Source organism: Staurois parvus, unplaced genomic scaffold (genome assembly GCF_062004578.1).
Source record: "Staurois parvus isolate SC_StPar_1 unplaced genomic scaffold, SC_StPar_1.0 ptg000389l, whole genome shotgun sequence".
In the NCBI taxonomy this organism is placed as follows: Eukaryota; Metazoa; Chordata; class Amphibia; order Anura; family Ranidae; genus Staurois; species Staurois parvus.
The window spans coordinates 3,389,474-3,414,244 of NW_028318185.1; the positions used below are offsets into that span (position 1 = coordinate 3,389,474).

Sequence of the window (24,771 nt, forward strand, 5' to 3'; positions counted from 1 at the left end):
GTTTTTAAAATATGTATTGAAAAAATGATGTACCTATGCTACTCTGCCTGTAAAAGTAATTGCTGTCTGGTTGTTTAAAAGCCATTACTTACATGCTGTCACTCTTTGTTGCTAGCCCCGGTTTGTCCACTTCCATTTGGCATAGAGGAAATCAAACACGGATCTATATTCTGTTCTGAGCTCTTGGATTCCGGGAAAAAGGTTCAGAAATGTCAGCTTGTGTGTCAGAAGGGCTACACCAACCTATTCTCCACTTCTACGTTCACATGTGACTCCAATTCTCATCGCTGGGTACCGCAGTCACCACACAGCCAGCCCTGCCAGAGTAAGAAGATTTTATTGATCCTGTTCTAAAGGGGATTCTGGACTACATCCCAAGGCTGTAAAAGCAATAATTTCTCAGTCTCTCTGGCTGCATTCTTGCAGCCATTGAGAAATACTGTGTGAGCTGTGATTGGTCACAACTTGTCACATGGTACAAGGCTGTTGTGAATAGCCTTGTACCATGTGACCTCTGTGATAATTCACAGATTTCACAAGTAGTAAGCAATGATGTCAGAAGTGACAGCTTGCTTACTACTCTTCATGTGATCACTGATTGGCCATTCAGTGATCACATGATTCGAAACCTCACACAGAGGTCCCATGCAGCAATCGGTGTTTCACTGTTCCTCCAGACAGGATTTCCGAAGCACTAGGGTTTTTCTAAAGAGAGCACAGCAGAAGTTGGTTGCCTTCTGTTTAAGTCCCCCCCCCCTGTTTTTTTTTTTTTTTGCTTTTTGTTTTGTTTTTTTATGCCTTCTTATCTGGTCAGGTGGTTTATCCACAATAAATCTACTCACAGGCTGATAATTTTTCTATAAAAATTTGCCTCTGCGCTGCTCTACACCTGATCCCTCACCACCATCTTCCACTCTGACACCAGGAGCTGGCTGTCTCTTCTTAATTCTTGCAGCTGGCCCCCTGATGAGACCATATAGGTGCCAGGCCATCAGGGGGCTGATTGCAAGAATCAGGAAGAGACAGCTGGTCTCTGATGATGAGCATGCGCTGTGCTATCAGGGCGCTGGGCCATTGTGGAGCTCACTGATAGAACTAGGAATAAATAGCTGCCCCCCTGATGGCCTGATGAGGTGTATGTGCCATGTCATCAGGGGGCTGACTTCAAGAACTAGGAAGAAAAAGCTGCCCCCTTGATGGCCTGATGAGGTGTATGTGCCATGTCATCAGGGGGCTGACTGCAAGAACTAAGAAGAAACAGCTGCTCCCTTGATGGCCTGATGAGGTGTATGTGCCATGTCATCAGGGGGCTGATTGCAAGAACTAAGAAGAAACAGCTGCCCCCTCAGGGGGCTGACTGCAAGAGCTAGGAAGAAACAGCTGCCCCCTTGATGGCCTGATGTGGTATATGTGCCATGTCATCAGGGGGCTGACTTCAAGAACTAGGAAGAAACAGCTTCCCCCTTGATGGCCTGATGAGGTGTATGTGCCATGTCATCAGGGGTTGACTGCAAAAATTAGGAGGAAACAGCTGCTCCCTTGATGGCCTGATGATGTGTATGTGCCATGTCATCAGGGGGCTGACTGCAAGAACCAGGAAGAGACAGCCACCCCCCTGATGATGCACTGCAGCAGTTTTCACTAGATCCCAGGAGGCTGCAGGAGTTTGTCATTCTTACCTAGGTGACAAAAAACACTTAACAAAAAAGGCAATTGTGTAAAAGGTGTGTGTGGGGGAGGGTGAGTCAAATTATGCAAAGTGGGTGGGACAGATGAATGTTCATTTTAAGTTATGCGCTCATTCATCTAGGCTTGCTGTCTCAGTGTGCAAACATGGAATAGGAAAATGCATGTTGCCTGGCTGTGAAGGACTATAGGGGGACCCAAACTTCAGTGACTCCTAAGCGGGTAGGGCTACATATATATTTTTTTCTGACCTTAATTTTCTTATAGCTAATTCCTTGAGTACATATCGATTATGGCGGTGCTAACATTTTCGGTGAAGTTCATTTTACATTTAATTGATTTTTTTTTTCCAGGTTTGTGTTGTCTGTACCATTGGTCATTGTCTCCATAGCACTTCTTCATGGTTATTATAATACAAATTGGTCACTGTGTTTTCAGGGATGGAGCCCTTCAGTATGGTCCAGAGTCAGGCTTGGTTCCAGCTCTTGCTCCCTGCTGGTAAAATGTGTACGGATGACTACTCTGGATTATTAGAAGCATTTAGAACCTTTATATTGGATGATCTGAGGGCCAGAGGACTCTGTCATATCCAGGTAAAATTTCTGCTCTTCTTCTACAGTAATACGATATGGACCTGATTTATAGAAGTGTAAATTGAGGCGTATACTGTAGTTAGAATAAAACAAACATCCAATCACAAGCAGGCAATTTTAAGATAAAAATGAAATGTCCTTTGTCCATTGCTGGATATTCAAAGGACAACTCTAGCTTTACTTAATCCCACCATCCTCTGAGCATGGTCAGCTCATTTCATCATTGTGGACAATGTTGTGTTTTTTTATTGGGAGGGAGGATGTGGTATTTTCCTATATTTTTCTATATCTTGAAATATTTTCTTTTGAATAAGACAATACCTGTTTGGGAATACAGAGTAGTGCTACCCATATCGCATTTTCTTTTTATTTACAATCCCACCACCCCATTCAAGTGCAACCTACCTGGTAAAATACCTTCCTCTCCATTACTCCGATATTCACTGGACTTCCAGGTCCTTTCATTAATACTATAACAATGGTGAGGAACATTTAATTAATCAGTATGTTCTATATTAGCCATTTTCAACTAGGGTTCCTCCAGAGGTTGCTAGGGGTTCCTTGAGCTTTTGCTGACTGACCTCCCATTTCTGCATGGTTTTGGGGTCAACAATCCGGCTGTATGACACCAATAATCATTTTAGCTGTCTGTATGAGGGACATTCTTCCCAATAGCCACCAAAGTACCGTATTTGCCGGCGTATAAGACGACTTTTTGACCCTTGAAAATCTTCTCAAAAGTCGGGGGTCGTCTTATACGCCGGTACACATGTTAGGGGGGCTGCGGCATTAAGTACAGGGGTTTGCAGGGGCTGATGTCTCTTACCTGGATCCAGTCCCACGACGATCCGGTCCAGGAAGCGGCGTCTCCTTCAGTTCGGCCACTGGATTTTCGTGCGGCTGCTCGGCTCTGCCTCCTCACCGGTGATTGGCCGCCAGAACTGTAGCTCAGGAAAGGCACACAGGCGGCCAATCACCGGCGAGGGGGCGGAGCCGAGCGGCCCCGCGAAAATTGAGTGCCGGAGCAGCAGGTAAGTGTTCTGTGTAGAGGTGCTGCTGCAACCACATATGCTGGCTGCAGCAGCACCATACGAGAACAGGGTCAGCAAGTCTCAGTGGGAGGAATAGTGCCCCATCATTGGTGTCACTGATACCAATGATGGGGCACTATTCCTCCCACTGATACCAACGATGGGGCACTATTCCTCCCACTGACACCAACGATGGGGCACTATTCCTCCCACTGACACCAACGATGGGGCACTATTCCTCCCCCCCACTGACACCAACGATGGGGCACTATTCCCCCCCCCACTGACACCAACGATGGGGCACTATTCCCCCCCCCACTGACACCAACGATGGGGCACTATTCCCCCCCCCACTGACACCAACGATGGGGCACTATTCCACCCCCCACTGACACCAACGATGGGGCACTATTCCACCCCTCACTGACACCAATGATGGGACACCATTCCTCCCACTGACACCAATGATGGGGCACTATTCCTGCCACTGATACCAATGATGGGGCACTATTCCTGCCACTGATACCAATGATGGGGCACCATTCCTGCCACTGATACCAATGATGGGGCACTATTCCTCCCACTGACACCAATGATGGGGCACTATTCCTCCCACTGACATCAATGATGGGGCACTATTCCTCCCACTGGTGTGCATTGGAAGAGGGGTAGTCTTATACGGCGAGTATAGCCCAAACACTACATTTTAGCAGGAAAAGTAGGGGGGTCGTCTTATACGCCCAGTTGTCTTATACGCCGGCAAATACGGTAAGTAAGATTTTACCTCTGACCACATATGAATTGGTTTTTGCAAGGGTTCCCCAAGAACTGAAAATTGTTTCAAGGTTGAAAAAGGCTGTTCTGTATCGTCATGGTGTTTATTATTATTATACAGTATTTATATAGCGCCAAAGGGTATGCTCAGCGCTGTACAGTAGCAAGGGGGACAGAACATGAGACAAGACAGTAACAATACACTACACGAGGGGTTCGAGGGCCCTGCTCTTTCGAGCTTAGAATCTAGGAGGGAGGGGAAGGTGGTACAGGAGGAGATGGCTGTGGGGGATGGAGTGGTGGGAGGAGTGGAGGAGGTTAGTTGTTAGGTGAGGTCGGGTGTTAGGTGAGGTTCGGGTAGGCTTCCCTGAAGAGGAGGGTTTTCAGGGTGTGCCTGAAGGTGAGGAGGGTAGGTGACAGTCTGATGGATTGGGGTAGGGAGTTCCAGAGGGTGGGGGAAGTCCTGAGAAGTCCTGCAATCGGGCGTGGGAGGAGGAGACCAGGGAGCTGGAGAGTAGGAGGTCCTGTGAGGAGCGGAGGGCACGAGTAGGGTAGTATTTGGGTATCAGGTCAGTTATGTAGTTTGGGGCGGCATTGTGAATGGCTTTGTAGGTCAGAGTTAGCAGTTTGAATTTGATGCGTTGGGCAATCGGGAGCCAAGGAAGGGATTGGCAGAGGGGGGAGGCAGAAGTGGAGCGGTTGGTGAGGTGGATGAGTCTAGCCGCTGAGTTTAGGATCGACTGGAGTGGGGATAGCGTTCATTTGGGTAGGCCAGTGAGAAGGGAGTTGCAATAGTCCAGGCGTGAGATGATGAGGGAGTGTACGAGTTGTTTGGTGGTGTCTGGGGTGAGGAATGTGCGTATCTTGGAGATGTTGCGGAGGTGGAGCCTGCAAGATCTAGATAGCAGTTTGATGTGGGGTAGGAAGGAGAGGTGGGAGTCCAGGGTGACACCCAGGACTTTGGCGTGTGGGGTGGGAGAGATGGTGGCATTGTTAGTAGTGATGGAGAGGATGGGGGGGGGGCATGGGGTGGGGACTTTATATGGGACTTAGATCCCTTAGCTCCAAAGACACTCCATTGCTGCTCAGCAACCGCTGTTAAATTAAGGAGATTTCACTACTGGTTCTAATATAGATTTGTGAGGTCACTTTGTGAAGTCCACCCATGCTTTATTCTGTGTTGAACCCTGGTGAAGGGACATTGGTGTTGCATCCAAAACGCATTGGCTGTTTTTATATGACATTTTTTTCCAACAATTAAAATTCTCTTGGACTCTTTTATTAGATTTTGGTCTGGCACTCCTTTCTGAATTTCTATGGTTTTAGTTCTTAGTTGGCAGTTTTTTTTTTCTAGGAATAGTCCTTAGAGAAACATTCAAACAAAGCAAGGATAGAAGTGCCACGCAACTGAGGTCCATTTGGGAGGAAATATTACTATCTCCTCAGCTCTGGAATATTTCAGCGATTGCAATGCATATAAATAATTCAGTGATTGTGCTGTTTTGGGTCCCCTCTACTATCTGCAATATACAAGCCCCGATGAAGGGGAGTGTTTTGAGCCCATGAAACATGTTGGATTTTAATAGTGAACTTGAATAGAAATGTATTCTGGACTTCATAAGTGGAGTTACACTTCTGTTCTCTATGTCATTGCCTTTAACTAACCTGTTCTGTTGACACCAATCATAAGTGGGAGTTCAGCTTGCGACGAATGTGGCTTCAGACCCCTGACCTTCTCACCAAACTCGTGACCGAAGGACTAGCCAATCTGAAACCATGATGTCACGTGCGTAACAATGCCACACCCAGCTGCACCCTGCACAACAATTTTCCAGCTAATTGGACCACAATCGAGGTACCAGCAGCCTGGGAGCAATTGTTACTGGGTCAGGTTAATTACGGAATTAACCCTTCACACTGCCACCACCTCCTTTTTGTACAGAGAAAGAGGAAACTCGGCGATATCAGCTATACACTATAATGGTTGAGATAAGCGTCTGTATAACACGGTCACCGCAGGCTGGTTATACAGAGGGTTAAACAAACACAGTAGCGCTCTTTTAGAGGCAGGAATTCGTAAATTGCAATAAAGAGCTATAGAAACAGTTCAACACTTTCAGAAGGAAAGATTTATTACTAAAAGGTCAAAAGGGTTCAATAAAAATATTTACATAAAAAAGAGGTAACCAATATATATAAATACACAGAGAACAACAGTACAGCAAAGAGGTAACAGAAAGGAGGTTAAACGGTTAAAGTACTTGCCAATCAGCCTTGGGTTTGCAGATCAAGTTTCAAAGCAAAAGGGCACGTCTCCCAGGTTGGTTCTGATGGTAAAAGGGAGAATTCTTCAACTTCCCTTTCTTAGGCCTGACAACCCATTTTGTAGTTCCCCAGCAGGGGGTGTCTCTGAAGTCAAGGACCAATACCTCATTTAGGGAGGGATCGTCTGGGCGTAGGCTTAAACTAGAGCCAAAATCTCTTTTAGTTCATATTTTCGCTCATAACTTTCCATATGCACAAGTGACATTCCACCCGCGGGTAGATTATTATGCAGACACATCTGAGGAATGATTAGATATGAAATATGAAATTATACACTGAATGGTTCAAGAGATCTACTGTCCTGCTTTGCTATATATTCCAGCCAAGGAGAGTGACCTATCAAACTGTTTGTCTCCTCGTGGCCAATCTGACGATATGCCTGGTTTTTATGTAAGTCTCTCATATTTCAAGATTTGAGACATAGGGGAAAAATGGATTTTAAAAGTGTTATCTGGTTCGTGCTTCCCTGAAATGTCTTTGAACTCCTGGGAAGGCTTGCATTATCTTTTACAAGGTGCCATATTGCACAGCTCTCTAAGACAACCAGGCACTTCGGGGCTCCCTGCTGGGCTCTGGCCTGTGACACTTTTTAACACACAGGCCACATGTCAATGTGTATGAACAGAGAGGAAGGGGGGAGAATGAGGGGGAAATATGGAGAATGCTTAACAAAATGGAGGGCCGTGTCTGCCTCTGGTGTGCACGATTGCGACACAGCTCAGTTTGGGAGTTTCTCTCTCACTTCTTATAGGACGTCTAGAGAAATGTAACTAATTGGGACCTTGTAATGGTCACCCTCACCATGTATCCCGAGCTCCGCTTGCCCGTCTGCAGGCCTGGGACCGGCTTAGCGCTGGCGCCAGGTGGACAGGATGGAGAAGAATGGACACACCAACACTCTCCATCCCTTCTTGTTGCTGACCCGGAAGCTGCGTGTAAAATGTCAATTCTTGGTCCCCATGTCAGTTTCCCTGTCCAGAATGGCCAAGAAAGACTGTATTGCAATGTGATCTGCTTTGCATTACATTTATTGGAGCAAAGGAGAGGCATGCATGGTCTTTTAGGCTTTCATTAAAGAGAACCTGTCATTAAAAAAAATCATTACATAGGAGACTTTTTGTGATGAAAAAAAAATTAAGTTAAAAAAAAAGTTTTTAATTGTATAAAATTAAAATTACACCCAAGCATATAACCCCCCCCCCAAAAAACGTTGAGGCCCCCCACTCCCACATACACACACATAAATGCACACGTCGGGGTGAGCCTACTCATGAAAACATCGATTGCAATACACATGTTGGATATCACCGTATATGTTCGGGTGAGTAACATTTCTAGCCAGACCTCCTCCATAATACTACATTGATGACCCACAGGGGGCTTTAAAAGTGTCGCTATAGAAAATATATGGTACTAAAGTTTGTCACCATTTCATAGGCGCACACAAGTTTAACTTAGATTTCCCCCCTTTCCTGACCAGGCCATTGTTTGCTGCTCGAGCGCTGCACTATTTCAGCTGCTAATACTGCAACGCTGTACCCAAATGAAATTTACCGTATTTTTCGCTCCGTAAGACGCACTTTTTTCCCCCCAAAAAAGGGGGGAAAATGTCAATGCGTCTTATGGAGCGAATGTAAAGCGGCCGGTCCGGTATTTCTGCCCCCACCATGTCAGAATACCGGGCCGGCCGCTCAGCTCTTCTCTCCTGCAGGACCTTACCTGTTTCTCGCTCCAGCGCTGCAGTCTTCCCGCGGTGGCTTCTGTGACAGCCGGGTGCCTACTGCGCATGCGCGAGAAGCGCTGCATTTTGTGAATGGTCTGGCCTCTTCTGGGACACATGACAGGTCCCAGAAGGCTCCGGGCCATTCACAAAGCGCAGCGCTTCTCGCGCATGCGCAGTAGGCACCCGGCTTTCACAGAAGCCGCCGCGGGAAGAAGGAAGGACAACTCCGCGGAAGTGGGAGCGGGTACCTGTCAAATTCAGGTACCCGTTCCCCCTCCCTCCCCAAAGGTCCGCAGTGTCTGGTAATCTCCTTTACTGTCTGCAGTCTCTGGTCATTCCCTGCACTGTCTGCAGTCTCTGGTCATCTCCTGTACTGTGTCCGCAGTCTCTGGTCATCTCCTGTACTATGTCCGCAGTCTCTGGTCATCCCCTGTACTATGTCCGCAGTCTCTGGTCATCTCCTGTACTACGTCCGCAGTCTCTGGTCATCCCCTGTACTATGTCCGCAGTCTCTGGTCATCTCCTGTACTACGTCCGCAGTTTCTGGTCATCTCCTGTACTATGTCCGCAGTCTCTGGTCATCCCCTGTACTATGTTCGCAGTCTCTGGTCATCTCCTGTACTATGTCCGCAGTCTCTGGTCATTCCCTGTACTATGTCCGCAGTTTCTGGTCATCTCCTGTACTATGTCTGCAGTCTCTGGTCATCTCCTGTACTATGTCCGCAGTCTCTGATCATCTCCTGTACTATGTCTGCAGTCTCTGATCATCTCCTGTACTATGTCCGCAGTCTCTGATCATCTCCTTTACTATGTCTGCAGTCTCTGATCATCTCCTGTGCTATTTCCACAGTCTCTGGTCATCTCCTGTACTATGTCCGCAGTCTCTGGTCATCTCCTTTAGTATGTCCGCAGTCTCTGGTCATCTCCTGTACTGTGTCCGCAGTCTCTGGTCATCCCCTGTACTATGTCCGCAGTCTCTGATCATCTCCTGTACTATGTCCGCAGTCTCTGATCATCTCCTGTACTATGTCTGCAGTCTCTGATCATCTCCTGTACTATTTCCACAGTCTCTGGTCATCTCCTTTAGTATGTCCGCAGTCTCTGGTCATCTCCTGTACTGTGTCCGCAGTCTCTGGTCATCTCCTGTACTGTGTCCGCAGTCTCTGGTCATCTCCTGTACTGTGTCCGCAGTCTCTGGTCATCTCCTGTACTGTGTCCGCAGTCTCTGGTCATCTCCTGTACTGTGTCCGCAGTCTCTGGTCATCTCCTGTACTATGTCCGCAGTCTCTGGTCATCTCCTGTACTATGTCCGCAGTCTCTCCAGTAACCCCCCCCACAATGACCCCTTTTTGGAAAGTAGACACCCCAATGATTTTGCAGAAAGTTGTCACTTAAATGATATATTGCTCACATATGCCATGGCTATATGTGGAATTACACCCCAAAACACATTCTTCTACTTCTGAGTATGGGGATACCACATGTGAGAGACTTTTTGGCAGCCTAGCCACATTACAAAAAATGTCCACTGCCCCACTCTATAACTGGCATTCACAGCAAGGAGCACATGGAAGAGTGACGCATGTCAAACAACAAAAAAGAAAAATTCCCAGTTCTAACTTGCCAGACTAGCCACATACAGGCCCCCAAATCCAATAACCACCTCCAGGCTTTCAAAGGGCATATTTCCTCATATCACTTCCTCACTACCTATCACAGTTTCGGAGACTCTAAAATGCCAGGATAGTACAAACATCCCCCCAAATTACCCCTTTTTGGAAAGTATACACCCCAAGGAATTTGATAAGAGGCATGGTGAGTATTTTACAGATATCATTTTTGTCACAGGGTTTTTAAAAAGAAAAGAAGAAAAGAAAAAAAAATGTTTTTTTCTTTCTTTGTTTTCCAAACATGTTGCAACAAATGAAACCTGCAAAATACTCACCACCTAGGAATGTTTAGGGGGGGCTACAGCAACTGGACGTCTAGCCACCGCTGGTGGCCATCCTGTATTCCTATTATACGGTCAGTGTTTTTATTTCACTTTGTCATTGCACTTTTCATTCGATGGAATAAAGTTCCCTACGGTATCCCGCTATGTGGTCTCCTTTATTGGTCCCTATTCATGAGGGACATTCGCAGAGGCCGCACTAAGGGTGAGCCCCTAAGGTGATACGCATCAAGGATCCCTGAGTACTGCATGCAGATGTGACTGGGAAATATCCTGACCTGACCTGATCTGGGAGGCGGATGACCTAAACTATACCCATTGAGATAGGTTATATCTCAAATGCGTGTTTACACGCACTTCTGGTGAGTGCGCATTTCATTTACATTGAACATCTGCCACTGGGATTTACCCTCCACGCATGCTTATCCGGATCATACAGGATCCTCACGTGGGCAATACATCTGGGACTTTTTTGCACTTTACTCACCTATTGGTGACATCATTTATGCACATTTATTTGTTTATTTGTTTATTTTCTTGATTGATCTGGTATTGCTGATTATCTATACCTACATACTGAGTATATGTAAAATATCGATTTTTTCATGCTGCACATTTTTTAAAACTGCATCTTCTCATTTCCTTATAATAATGATGAGATTTATGCTGCATATTTAGTTTTTAGCGCTGCACCTTTATATTGAGATTTGCATTGGAAGGTTCTGTTTGGTTGCCTTTTTAGGTGTTTCAGCGGCTATTTTTCTTTTGGATAGCGCTCGCATATCTACTTTTTGCATACCTTGGAATGTCTACTTTAAAAAAAAAGGGGTAATTTGAAGGGGGGGGGGGCACTTCTATTATCCTAGCATTTCAGGGCCAACATTAGAAGCTAATGTCACATACCAGCCACTGTTGAAGATCAAGCCTTTTCTGACACTTTTTGTTCACATAAAAAAACTATTTTTTGCTAGAGAATTACTATGAACCCCCAAACATTATATATATTTTTTAAAGCAGGCCCTAGAGAGGCTCTATAGAATAAAATGGTGGGTTTTGAAATTTTTTTTACGTCACATAGTATTTGCGCAGCGATTTTTCAAACGCAAATCTTTGGGGATAAATACATAGTTACATATAGTTACATAGTCTGGCTGAAAAAAGACAAACATCCATCCAGTTCAACTATAAAAAAAAATAGTTATAATCCTACACCCACGGTTGATGCAGAGGAAGGCAAAAAAACCAGCAAAGCATGATCCAATTTGCTCCTGCAGGGGAAAAAATTCCTTCCTGATCCCCCGAGAGGCAATCGGATATTCCCTGGATCAACTTTACCTATAAATGTTATATCCAGTTATATTCTGTGTATCTAAGAAAGAATCCAGGACTTTTTTAAAGCAATCCACTGAGCTTGCCAGAACCAACTCTTGAGGGAGTCTATTCCACATTTTCACAGCTCTCACTGTGAAGAAACCTTTCTGTGTTTGGAGATTACATTTCTTTTCCTCGAGACGTAAAGAGTGCCCCCTTGTCCTCTGTGATGACCTCATGGTGAATAACTCTACACCGAGTTCACTATATGAACCACTGATGTATTTATACATGGAGATCATATCCCCCCTTATGTATTATACATGGAGATCATATCCCCCCTTATGTATTATACATGGAGATCATATCCCCCCTTATGTATTATACATGGAGATCATATCCCCCCTTATGTATTATACATGGAGATCATATCCCCCTTATGTATTATACATGGAGATCATATCCCCCCTTATGCATTATACATGGTGATCATACCCCCCCCTTATGTATTATACATGGAGATCATATCCCCCCTTATGTATTATACATGGAGATCATACCCCCCACTTAGGTATTATACATGGAGATCATATCCCCTCTTATGTATTATACATGGTGATCATATCCCCCCTTATGTATTATACATGGAGATCATATCCCCCCTTATGTATTATACATGGTGATCATACCCCCCCCCCTTATGTATTATACATGGAGATCATACCCCCCCCCCCTTATGTATTATACATGGAGATCATATCCCCCTTATGTATTATACATGGAGATCATATCCCCCCTTATGTATTATACATGGAGATCATATCCCCCCTTATGTATTATACATGGAGATCATATCCCCCCTTATGTATTATACATGGTGATCATATCCCCCTTATGTATTATACATGGAGATCATATCCCCCCTTATGTATTATACATGGAGATCATATCCCCCCTTATGTATTATACATGGTGATCATACCCCCCTTATGTATTATACATGGAGATCATATCCCCCCTTATGTATTATACATGGAGATCATATCCCCCTTATGTATTATACATGGTGATCATATCTCCCCTTATGTATTATACATGGTGATCATATCCCCCCTTATGTATTATACATGGAGATCATATCCCCCCTTATGTATTATACATGGAGATCATACCCCCCCCCCCTTATGTATTATACATGGAGATCATATCCCCCCTTATGTATTATACATGGAGATCATATCCCCCCTTATGTATTATACATGGTGATCATATCCCCCTTATGTATTATACATGGAGATCATATCCCCCCTTATGTATTATACATGGAGATCATATCCCCCCTTATGTATTATACATGGAGATCATATCCCCCCTTATGTATTATACATGGAGATCATACCCCCCACTTAGGTATTATACATGGAGATCATATCCCCCCTTATGTATTATACATGGAGATCATATCCCCTCTTATGTATTATACATGGAGATCATATCCCCCCTTATGTATTATACATGGTGATCATACCCCCCTTATGTATTATACATGGAGATCATATCCCCCCCCTTATGTATTATACATGGAGATCATATCCCCCTTATGTATTATACATGGAGATCATATCCCCCTTATGTATTATACATGGAGATCATATCTCCCCTTATGTATTATACATGGAGATCATATCCCCCTTATGTATTATACATGGTGATCATATCCCCCCTTATGTATTATACATGGAGATCATATCCCCCCTTATGTATTATACATGGTGATCATATCCCCCCTTATGTATTATACATGGAGATCATATCCACCCTTATGTATTATAAATGGAGATCATATCCCCCTTATGTATTATACATGGAGATCATATCCCCCCTTATGTATTATACATGGAGATCATATCCCCCCTTATGTATTATACATGGAGATCATATCTCCCCTTATGTATTATACATGGAGATCATATCCCCCTTATGTATTATACATGGTGATCATATCCCCCCTTATGTATTATACATGGTGATCATATCCCCCCTTATGTATTATACATGGAGATCATATCCCCCCTTATGTTTTATACATGGTGATCATATCCCCCCCTTATGTGTTATACATGGAGATCATATCCCCCCTTATGTTTTATACATGGAGATCATATCCCCCCTTATGTATTATACATGGAGATCATATCCCCCCTTATGTATTATACATGGAGATCATATCCCCCATTAATCTCCTCTTCACAAGAGAAAATAAATTCAGTTCCTCTAATCTTTCCTCATAGCTGATCTCCTCCATGCCTCTTATCAGTTTGGTTGCCCTTCTCTGCACTTTCTCCAGTTCCCTAAAGTTCTTTTTGTGAATTTGTGCCCAAAACTGAACTGCATATTCCAGATGAGGTATTACGAATGATTTGTACCGGGGGGAAATTATATCTCTCTCTGGAGTCTATACCTCTTTTAATACGAGAGAGGATTTTGCTCACTTTAGAATCTGCAGCTTGGCATTGCATGCCATTATTAAGCTTGTGATCTACCAGAACCCCCAGATCCTTCTCCACCATTGATCCCCTCAGTTTCCCCCCCCCCCCAGTATGTATGATGCATGCATATTCCTAGCCTCCAAGTGCAGAACTTTACATTTATCAACATTAAACCTCATTTGCCACATAGTTGCCCAATTAAACAGTGCATTGAGGTCGGCTTGTAAGTTGGAGACACATTTTTCCACTGCACACTCTTTAGAATTCAGAGTCCATCGGACACAGCAGTCGCGGGTGGGGAGCATTGTGTTGGTACAATGAGAGCGACGTACCTGTATGTCACTTTGCCTGTAGCTGCCCAACGTCCGCAGTACATTGCAGGTGGGAGGGCAGGATGCGGTTAAAGATATGTTGGGTATTTATTTACTTGTGCAACCTCATCTTGGTTAATTTATTGTATTTGTGTGCCCTAAAATTACCTGTATTTTTTACTGAAATGTTGTGTTTCTTTGATCTTTGCGGTAATATTGTATGACATAAAAAATTGGACGAACCACTATTTTATTCTCTAGGGTGTATGCTTTCCGAAATTATAAAATGTTTTTGGAGTTTATGCAATCTTCAAGCCTAAAACATTTGTGCTAAAAAACACAAAAAAAATTGGTTCTGGCAGCTAAAGGGTTATAGGGCAAAGTTCTGAAGTTGGGTTTAACACCTCTTTAACCCCTTTGCACTGGCGCCTAGCAGCCCTTTAAGAGGTTTCAGAAGCTGGGAGGTGGGGCGGGGTTTTAGGGTCATGTGACCGCCGTGATTTGCTGTCAAGACGGTCACATGATCGGAAAAGGTCCCAATCGCAAGGGGAGATTGGGAACTTTCCGTGAGTCATGGACATATGTGCTGGGAGCGGGCAGGGCACACGCTGTCAGCACATATGTATTTTCAAAAGGTACACAAATATGCGGCCACTTGGTGTCAAGGCCCAGACGCCGAGAGGCCACATATTTGTGTGCGCTCTACGTCTAGCTGTTAAAGTGGAACTTACCTGCATCTGAGCACCACAAACTGAAAAACACTATTTATTAATTTTTAACATTCAAAGCAAACTCATCCATCCATCCATGTCTCTATGCTTGATATTGTTGAGAAATCACTTTGAAAAACACCTCTCTAGCATTTCTAGCCACGGCCATCTTGAGTAAGGGCAGATGATTTATGTAGCGTCAGGAATGGACTCAGCACTGGTGGTGGGACTCACCTTCCGTGTGGGCTGCAGTACCAGGGCTGACCAGCGGGTGCTCTCAGCAGCCAGAAGCTCACTTCTGCAGTCAGCCAACACCTGGGGCTGATTACAGCAGGTGTATTTAACCACTTGAGCCCCAGAGGATTTACCCCCCTTAATGACCAGGCCTTTTTTTGCTGTTTGGCGCTGCACTAATTCAAATGATAATTGCGCGGTCATGCAATGCTGTACCCAAATGAAATTTATGTCCTTTTTTTCACACAAATAGAGCTTTCTTTTGGTGGTATTTGATCACCTGTGCGCTTTTTATTTTTTGCGCTATAAACAAAAAAACCACGAAAATTTTGAAAAAAAACCAATATTTTCTACTTTCAGCTATAAAAAATATATCGTAAACTCAAAGTTAGTCATAAATTTAAACCAAAATGTATTCTGCTCCATGTTTTTGGTAAAAAAAATCCCAATAAGTGTATATTGATTGCTTTGTGTGAAAGTTATAGGGTCTACAAACTATGGTATAGAAACTGTAATTTATGCCTTTTTTTGCTATACAGCGCTGCACTAATTCAAATGATAATTTCGCGGTCATGCAATGCTGTACCCAAACAAAATTTACGTCCTTTTTTTCACACAAATAGAGCTTTCTTTTGGTGGTATTTGATCACCTGTGTGCTTTTTATTTTTTGCGCTATAAACAAAAAAACCATGAAAATTTTGAAAAAAAACAATATTTTCTACTTTCAGCTATAAAAAATATATCGTAAACTCAAAGTTAGTCATAAATTTAAGCCAAAATGTATTCTGCTACATTTTTGGTAAAAAAAATCCCGTGCATTAGCGGGCAAACTGGCGCTATCTAGGAGGGGCGCTAACACTATCGGAAGTCACCAGTGACACTAATACAGTGATCAGTAAAAATCTGTTCACTGTAATCAATGACACTGGTGACAGGGCAGTGAAGGGGTTAACTGGGGGGGGGAAGGGGGCGATCAAGGGGTTAAATGGGATTTCTGGTGCACTAGCGGGCAAACTGGCGCTATCTGGGAGGGGCGCTAACACTATCGGAAGTCGCCAGCGACACTGATACAGTGATCAGTAAAAATCTGTTCACTGATCAATGACACTGGTGACAGGGCAGTGAAGGAGTCAACTCAGGGGGGGGCGATCAAGGGGTTAGACAGGATTATTGGTGTATTAGCGGGCAATCTGGCGCTATCTGGGAGGGGCGCTAACACTATCGGAAGTCGCCAGCGACACTGATACAGTGATCAGTAAAAATTGGTTCACTGATCAGTGACACTGGTGACAGGGCAGTGAAGGGGTTAACTGGGGGGGGGGGGGCGATTAAGGGGTTAAACGGGATTACTGGTGTGCTGGCGGGCAATCTGGCGCTATCTGGGAGGGGCGCTAACACTATCGGAAGTCGCCAGCGACACTGATACAGTGATCAGTAAAAATCGGTTCACTGATCAGTGACACTGGTGACAGGGCAGTGAAGGGGTTAACTGGGGGGGGGGGGCAATCAAGGGGTGAAATGGGATTACTGGTGTACTGGCGGGCAAACTGGCGCTATCTGGGAGGGGCGCTAACTCTATCGGAAGTCGCCAGCGACACTGATACAGTGATCAGTAAAAATTGGTTCACTGATCAGTGACACTGGTGACAGGGCAGTGAAGGGGTTAACTGGGGGGGGGGCGATCAAGGGGTTAAACGGGATTACTGGTGTACTGGCGGGCAAACTGGCGCTATTTGGGAGGGGCGCTAACTCTATCGGAAGTCGCCAGCGACACTGATCAGTAAAAATCGCTTCACTGATCAGTGACACTGGTGACAGGGCAGTGAAGGGGTTAATTGGGGGGGGGGCGATCAGGGGGTTAAATGTGTCCTAGGTGTGTTCTAACTGTAGTGTAGTGCTTGTGTACTCACTTTTACTGTGTCTTCTTCTCTGTCTGGAACGGAATGTGTCCAGGCAGAGAAGAATGACATCATATCCTGCCCTGTGTATATGTCAACACAGGACAGGATAGGACAGGGACCGATCATGTGATTTCAGCCAGAAATCACTGGCTGAAATCTAATGATTGATCCCTCCTGGATCAAATCGTGTCACCCGCGGGTCGTCGGGAGCGCGCGCGCGCCCCCTGCCCGGCGAAAGTGTCGGGAGCACGGAACCCGTTTTAAAATGTGGTTTTGCGCTCCACTGCCGCCCTGCACACATATATACACAGTGGCAGGGCGGCAAGCGGTTAAGGAATGACCAGGCCTGTGATCTGTGCCTTGGTGTAAATGTTTCCCATGAGCCCTTGTATCCTGTATCCTGGTCCTGTGTTGCTGTATACTCCGTTGCCGACCTCTGCTTGTTACTGATCCTGCTCTTCTCCTGTTTAACCCCTGGCTTGCCTGGCTACTCTTCCGTCTGATCCCTGGTACTGTATTTGCTCGCACCCTGCTGAACCTGGCTTGTGACCTGACCATTCTTAGCCCGCTCCTCTTGTACCTCGCTGCCTGCATAATACCGACTCGGCCTGTCTGACCATGCATACTGTACCCGACCTTCCATCCATCCATCCGGCTCGGATCAGACCAGTGTATCTGTCTGCCTCTTCCTAATTAGATTCCGTTCCTGCACTCCCCTGTCAGTACTCTCTACCACCGCAGGTCGCACTCGGGGGGTCGCGACCTGGTTGCAGTCTGCACCAAGTCCATCCCCACCATCAGGGGCCCTGGTGAACAGCAGGCTGGGACTTAGGCCCCGCGCCCTGAGGGCGTCCGTGCGGTGGGCTGCTAGAGACTCTGCCAGGCGGCTTAACAGTACCAAACGGCCTGCCTGACCATTCCACCTCTCCAGCCCTGACTACGCCTGTGTTCTTGAAGCCTGCTACTTCCCTGTGTCAGTCCACACATTTCTGGTCACACCCGGATCCCTAACATGTAGTATTTACTTTCTGGAATCCATCTGCCCTTAGCTCAGGCATGAGGGTGTTCTTAGGTGAGCAAGCCCCTCCTCCCCTCCGCCCCACCTCGACTCCAGATAAAATACTTCTGGCATGTATGACATCATTGTGGCCTAGATCAGAAACCAGGAAGCAATGCAAGAAAAGTGGGAAAAAAAAAAAGGCTAAAACAAGTAAGTATAATATACCTGTGGAAGATAAGAGAAAAGAGGCTGGCAGCCCCTAAGTCAAGCTATCGTTTCTATGGACTCACATATGGACCAATTTATGCACCTTTACCATTTATAATCATTTGCCGACCCCAGCTTGTAGGTCCCCATTTTGGGTAATATATTGTGACAAACACCGCAGAGGCCACTGCTTTTTCTGTTGAGTGCACCAGAACATTTAATCCTCTGTCTAAATATAATATACCTTCCTACCTAGTTACTAAGGCTAGCAGCAGGGTTGTGGATAAGGGGGTACCACCAGTCCTTCTGTACGGGGCCCAGGCAAACAGAGGCCCAAGTAGCTGGGTTAATCGGATGTGGGCAAAAAGGGTGATCGGCATGGGGGGCAATTACTGGAACCAATCCCCTGTATGGCTCTCTCTGCAGCAGCTGAAAGCTAGCCTCTTCTCCTCTCCCTTTTGCTGGCTTTCAGTTGCTGCAGCGAGCCATACAGGGGATTAGTTCCAGTCATTTCCCCCCTGGTGCAACTATCACCCTCCCTGTGCACCATACATTTCTCCCTGCTGCCCAGGCCCCCCAGTGTCATTCCCCAACACAGTGCTGCCAGCTTCCCTCCTGTCCTTCCAACCAGCAGCTGCAAGCACACAATAGGATTCTTCAGAATGAAGAGTGGGGGAAAGGTCCGGTAAATATGTCACATTTACCAGCCCCTTCCTTTTCTGAAAGAACACAATGAGTGATTGCTACCGATCATTCACTGTGTTCATTCATAACTGAAGCTTAGTAAACTATGTTTTTTTTTTTTTTTTCCTTTGACGGGGGGCCCTGTCAGGTTGGCTGTATGGGGCCTCGTGGTTTCAAACAGCAGCCCTGGCTAGCAGCATAAGAATTAAAAATAGTTCATGTTGATTGAGAGAGTTTATTTCCGCTTTAAGAAACCTGTAACGTGTGGACAGCTTTGAGTTATTACATTCACATCTGAAAAATAGAACTTTAAGTAAAACAAGTCTCTGTTACGATGAATAGTCTTTGATGATTCTTCTCCTCTACTTTCTGTGTCTGCTCTCTCTTGGACAGGTGAACACGTTCGGAGGTCAGGGTACCATACCCCTGTGTGATGATTCCACCATCCACGTCGAATGTTTGACTTCTACTCGTATGGGAGTAAATGTGACCTGGACAGCCCAGATATATGAAATCCAGGAATCCTCTCTGCCCACTTTACTTGATATCGGTAAATGTTATTTTAATGACAGATGCAAATGCTTTAACAAAACTTTGGGCTAAAAAAAAATGAAGGTCCACCTAATAAATGAGGGCACCCCCCCTCCCCTACAAATCACAGCTTGAAACTTAGGGGAAGGGGCCCTGATTTATAAGGCAGACCCTGCTTGTTATTGCAAGGTATGCATTAAATACCAGAAGTTAATTTGCGTATGCTGAGGAAGTTTAGAGCCCACATTAACCACTTGCCCTCCAGAGGATTTACCCCCCTTACAGGCATCTTTTTGCTACTCGGCGCTGCACTAATTCAACTAATAATTGCGCGGTCATGCAATGCTGCACCCAAACGAAATTTACCTCCTTTTTTTCACACAAATAGAGCTTTCTTTCAGTGTAATTTGATCACCTGTGCGCTTTTTATTTTTCACGCTATAAACAAAAAAAGGCCAAAAATTTTGAAGAAAAACAATATTTTTTACTTTCAGCTATAAAAAATATATAGTAAACTCAAAGTTGGTTATACATTTAAGCCAAAATGTATTCTGCTCCATGTTTTTGGTAAAAAAATCCCAATAAGTGTATATTGATTGCTTTGTGTGACAGTTATAGCGTCTACAAACTATGGTATAGATACTGCAATTTACACCATTTTTTGCTATACAGCGCTGCGCTAGTTTAACGGACAATTGCGCGGTCATGCAATATGGTACATAAATGAAATTTACATCCTTTTTTTCCCCACAAATTGAGCTTTTTTTCGGTGGTATTTGATCGCCTGTGCGGTTTTTATTTTTTGCGCTATAAAAAAAAAGGCTGACAATTTTGAGGAAAAAAAAACAATATTTTGGACTCTTTGCTATAAAACATGTCCAGTAAAAAAAAAATGCAAAAATCAAATTTAGTCATAAATTTCTGCCAAAAAGCATTCTGTGACATGTCTTTGCTAAAAAAAAATCCCAATACGTGTAAATTAATTGGTTTACGTGAAAGTTATAGCGTTTACAAATGGCGGGAAAGATACTGGAATTTTAAATTTTTATTTATACTAATAATGGCGCCGATCAGCGACATATGGCGGAAATCAGCGACATATGGCGGCGACCAGCGACTTATGGCAGGACTGCGGGACTGCGGCGGACATTTTGACACTGGGGGGGGAACTGACTTGGGGTCACTGACATCCCCAGTGACACCAATACAGTGATCAGTGAAAAAAAACCACTGAAACTGTACTAATGTCACTGGGGAGGAAGGGGTTAACATTTTTAGAATTTGCTGTGTAAGGGGAGTGTTTTGCTAGGGGGCGGGGGTGTGTACTGGACAGGGGGAGGGAGGGGGGAGCTGATCGAGGGAGAGAAACTCTGCAGCTTCTCACAGAACAGGGCTGTGTGTAAACAATGCAGCCCTGCTCTGTGTCAGCGATCCCTGTCAATCGCGGGAAAACGGCCGGTAAAAACCGGCCGTGACCCGGCGGCTGACACCCGCGGGACAGGTAGGGCACGTGCGCCCCCTACCTGTTTTGAAGGCAGCCGTTTTAAAACGTGCTTTTGCCTACGAGTGCCGCCCTGCTGCCGTTTATATGCGGTGGCTGGGCGGCAAGTGGTTAACACATTTCAGGTACTGTAGAGAAGGACTCTTGCTCTCTCTGTGGGGAAGCAGCGGTCTCTCTGCAGATCTCTGACACACCCCCTGCTGATGCAAAAGGAAGAAGGGTCAGCCACACACAGGAGGATAGATGAATATAGTGTGTATTTAATAATCCATAGGACACACAGAACACCAGGACATGAATACAGGACCTGTTAATGCGTTTCACACGATCTCCTGCTTAATCACACCCCCTGCGGAGTCAGAGCTAGAGCTTTCCAACCAGCAGGGAACATGAACCCTTATACCTACATTATTCAAATATAGTGCAGAGCTCAACTATATCAAACAAAATTAATGAATCATAGTGATGATAATGTGTGAGAATGAATACAACTTAATCACAAAGTGTCCATAGATGATATATTTATATGGTGGAATCAGAATACAGCAGTCCCAAAACCATGGTGAGATCAGAAGGCTTCCAAAGGCAGCCAATGTGACACCATCCACTCACATGCAAGGCTTACCAAAATCCATGATTATCTCACGCCTCGACTACTGCAACTCCCTCCTCACCGGCCTACCCCAGTGCAGGCTCTCCCCGCTTCAGACCATCCTGAACTCAGCGGCTAGACTCATCCACCTCACCAGCCGCTCCACCTCTGCCACCCCCCTCTGTCATTCCCTCCACTGACTCCCTATTGCCCAACGCATTAAATTCAAACTCATTCAATTCACTCTGACCTACAAAGCCATTCACAACACTGCCCCTAACTACCTCACCAACCTGATTCCCAGGTACCACCCTACCCGTACCCTTCGCTCTTCACGGGGCCTTCTTCTATCTTGCTCCCTGGTCTCCTCCTCCCACGCACAACTGCAAGACTTCTCCAGGTCCTCCCCCATCCTCTGGAACTCACTACCCCAATCCATCAGACTGTCACCTTCCCTCCTCACCTTCAGGCGCTCCCTGAAAACCCACCTCTTCAGGGAAGCCTACCCCACCCTCACCTAACAGCCGTTCTCCTTCATTCCTCCTACCACTCCATCCCCCACAGCCACTTCCTCCTGTACCACTACCCCCTCCCTCCTAGATTGTAAGCTCAAAAGAGTAGGGCCCTCTATCCCCTTGTGTGCTGTTTGTAGTTGCTGTACTATTTCATGTATTGTCCCCCCCTCTATTGTACAGCGCTGAGCAAACCCTTTGGCGCTATATAAACTTGATGTAATAATAATAATGTGAACCCTACTAGGAGTGGTCAATCTGCACTTTATGGGATATTTTAGTTAACATCAAGGGAATTATACGATACACCCAAGGAAATGACAAATAATCCTCCAATAGATCCAACCGTTCCCAGGTGAGATATTAGACTAAGAAGTCATGGCGCAATACATGTAATAAAAGATGTATCCACATAGTGTAAAACCATTAAAGATATAAAGTTTATTGAATAAAGATTGTACTCACATGGTGAAAGGCACAATTCAGCATGTACAAACAAAAGAACAGGTCATTCCAGCATCTAAGATGCCCGCCGGCCGGTTGCGCATGCGTGGTAGCGTATGTACATGGCTCTGACCTACGCGTTTCGTCATATGTGACGCCATCAGGGGCACGCACACACGCCACTACACATTCTTATATAGTGGCGAACAGCCATAGAGGATCAGCACCATTGGTTTAAAGCCGCGGGGGAGGTGTACAAACACCTGCAGCATGATTAGACTACCATATATGAACAGCCAATCTAACAACACTGATATCCAATGGAGCCATCTAGTGATAAAAAATCATATGGCGCCAAAACACATCAAAGTGAAATATCCATTATAAAACAAATGGTTTGTGGATACACCATAACGCCATCTAATGGCTAAATGATCTAAGGCCTGTCAAAAAATGTGGCTACTGCTTGAATATGCCATAACGCCATCCAGTGGCTGAAATATATAAGCCAAAAATTAAGATAGTTAAAAACAACTAAAAGGTGTAAAACATAAAATAATTAAAAAGTTATTCCTCTATAACTGAAATTCTAATATAAAATTGTACAGACCCAATATCATAAATATACAGTACAAGGGAAGAAACACGTTAGAGCGAGTCAAAATTTAACTGGTATTAATAAAGCAATTAATGTCCCACTCAATATTCAAACCTAGTGGATTCCCTAGGGGGGTGCGGGCCGCACCGGGTGACACCATCACAGGAGTAGGATGCCAGCCGAGGGCTCTGTGAAGGTCCTGGCCAGTTATTGGGGTGATCCTGGACTCCTGGCACAGTGACAGCTGCCCCCGGTGTAGCGGTAAAATGAATATCCCGTGAAGATATGTATCCCCTGAAGCAACTGCGCATGTGCCGTTTTCAGGCCGAAGAAGCCGATTGCCGACTTTAGCACAGAGCTGCCACAGTTAACCCCTTACAGGCTGAAAACCACTGAAGCTGATCCCGCGGATCACTATGGGTTGCAAGATCAGTTAACCCCGTATATGTTCAACCTACACGGAGTTAACTGATCTTGCAACCCATAGTGATCCGTGGGATCAGCTTCAGTGGTTTGCAGCCTGTAAGGGGTTAGCTGTGGAAGCTCTGTGCTAAAGTCGGAGATCGGTTTCTTCGGCCTGAAACCGGCACATGCGCAGTTGCTTCAGAGGATACATATCTTCAAGGGATACTCATGTTACCTCTACACTGGCACCGCTCCTTCCTCTCTGGAGGGGTGACACCATGTGTTACCGTACCGGGTGACACCAACCCTAGGGACGCCTCTGTTTAAAACCAAAGGGGAATAGGTCTTAAGTCAGTAAATGCAACTAGTTTCGGCTTTTGAAATCATTCTTTTGGCATTACTACCTCTCCAGTTAGGGATATATTTCTCCACTGCAATGAATCTTATACCCTCAGGGGTTATTATTAATTAATGTTTGGATACGCTGTGTTCTTTATAGCCCTTCCTTATGTTAGCAGTATGTTTACCTAAATGGACATGAAGGGCCCCGTGTAGTATGTTCAACATACTCTAAACCACAAGGACACATTTTTGGTTGCGCTTGAAATAAACGAATGTATCTCATATGTTTTATCAGTTTGCGCAGATATAAAATTGGTTATTTTCCTCCCTCTGAAGGAATGAAATTGGCATGCTTTACACTTCCTGCATAAATGATAACCATTCATGTGACCAAAAAATACCGGCCTAGTAGGTGGATCAGGCACATTCGGTGCCAATTTGTTTCTAAGGTTACCCTCCTCAACTGAAAATAGCAATAACATAGGACCCAAAATTTGATCATTCATCAAAACTGGCCGATGTTTTTTAATAACATAATGATGGCTGGAAAGGCCAGTCAAGTTCCATCCCCAAACTCTTCCCACAAAGTGGGACCATGAAATTGTCCAAAATGTCTTGGTATGGTGACACCTCAAGATTTCCCTTCACTGGAACTAGGGACCAAGCCCAACCCCTGAAAAACAACCCCACACCATAATCCCCCTCCACCAAACTTTACACTTGGCACAATGCAGTCAGGCAAGTAACGTTCTCCTGGCATCCCCCAAACCCAGACATGTCCATCAGATTGCCAGACAGAGAAGCGTGATTGGTCACTCCAGAGAACATGTCTCCACTACTCTAGAGTCCAGAGGTGGCATGCTTTACACCACTGCATCCGAAGCTTTGCATTGCACTTGGTGATGTGAGGCTTAG

General features: G+C 45.1%; 1 protein-coding gene across 1 annotated transcript in view; it reads left to right on the top strand.

Annotated features, from left to right (window-relative positions):
- Positions 1-24,771, top strand: part of TG (thyroglobulin) — a 439,344-nt gene that overhangs the window by 99,823 nt on the left and 314,750 nt on the right. The window contains exons 17-19 of the mRNA XM_089685945.1: positions 116-325; positions 2,125-2,279; positions 19,325-19,481. Of these exons, the coding sequence (XP_089542071.1) occupies positions 116-325; positions 2,125-2,279; positions 19,325-19,481 (522 nt within the window). The remainder of the gene's footprint in view (positions 1-115; positions 326-2,124; positions 2,280-19,324; positions 19,482-24,771) is intronic.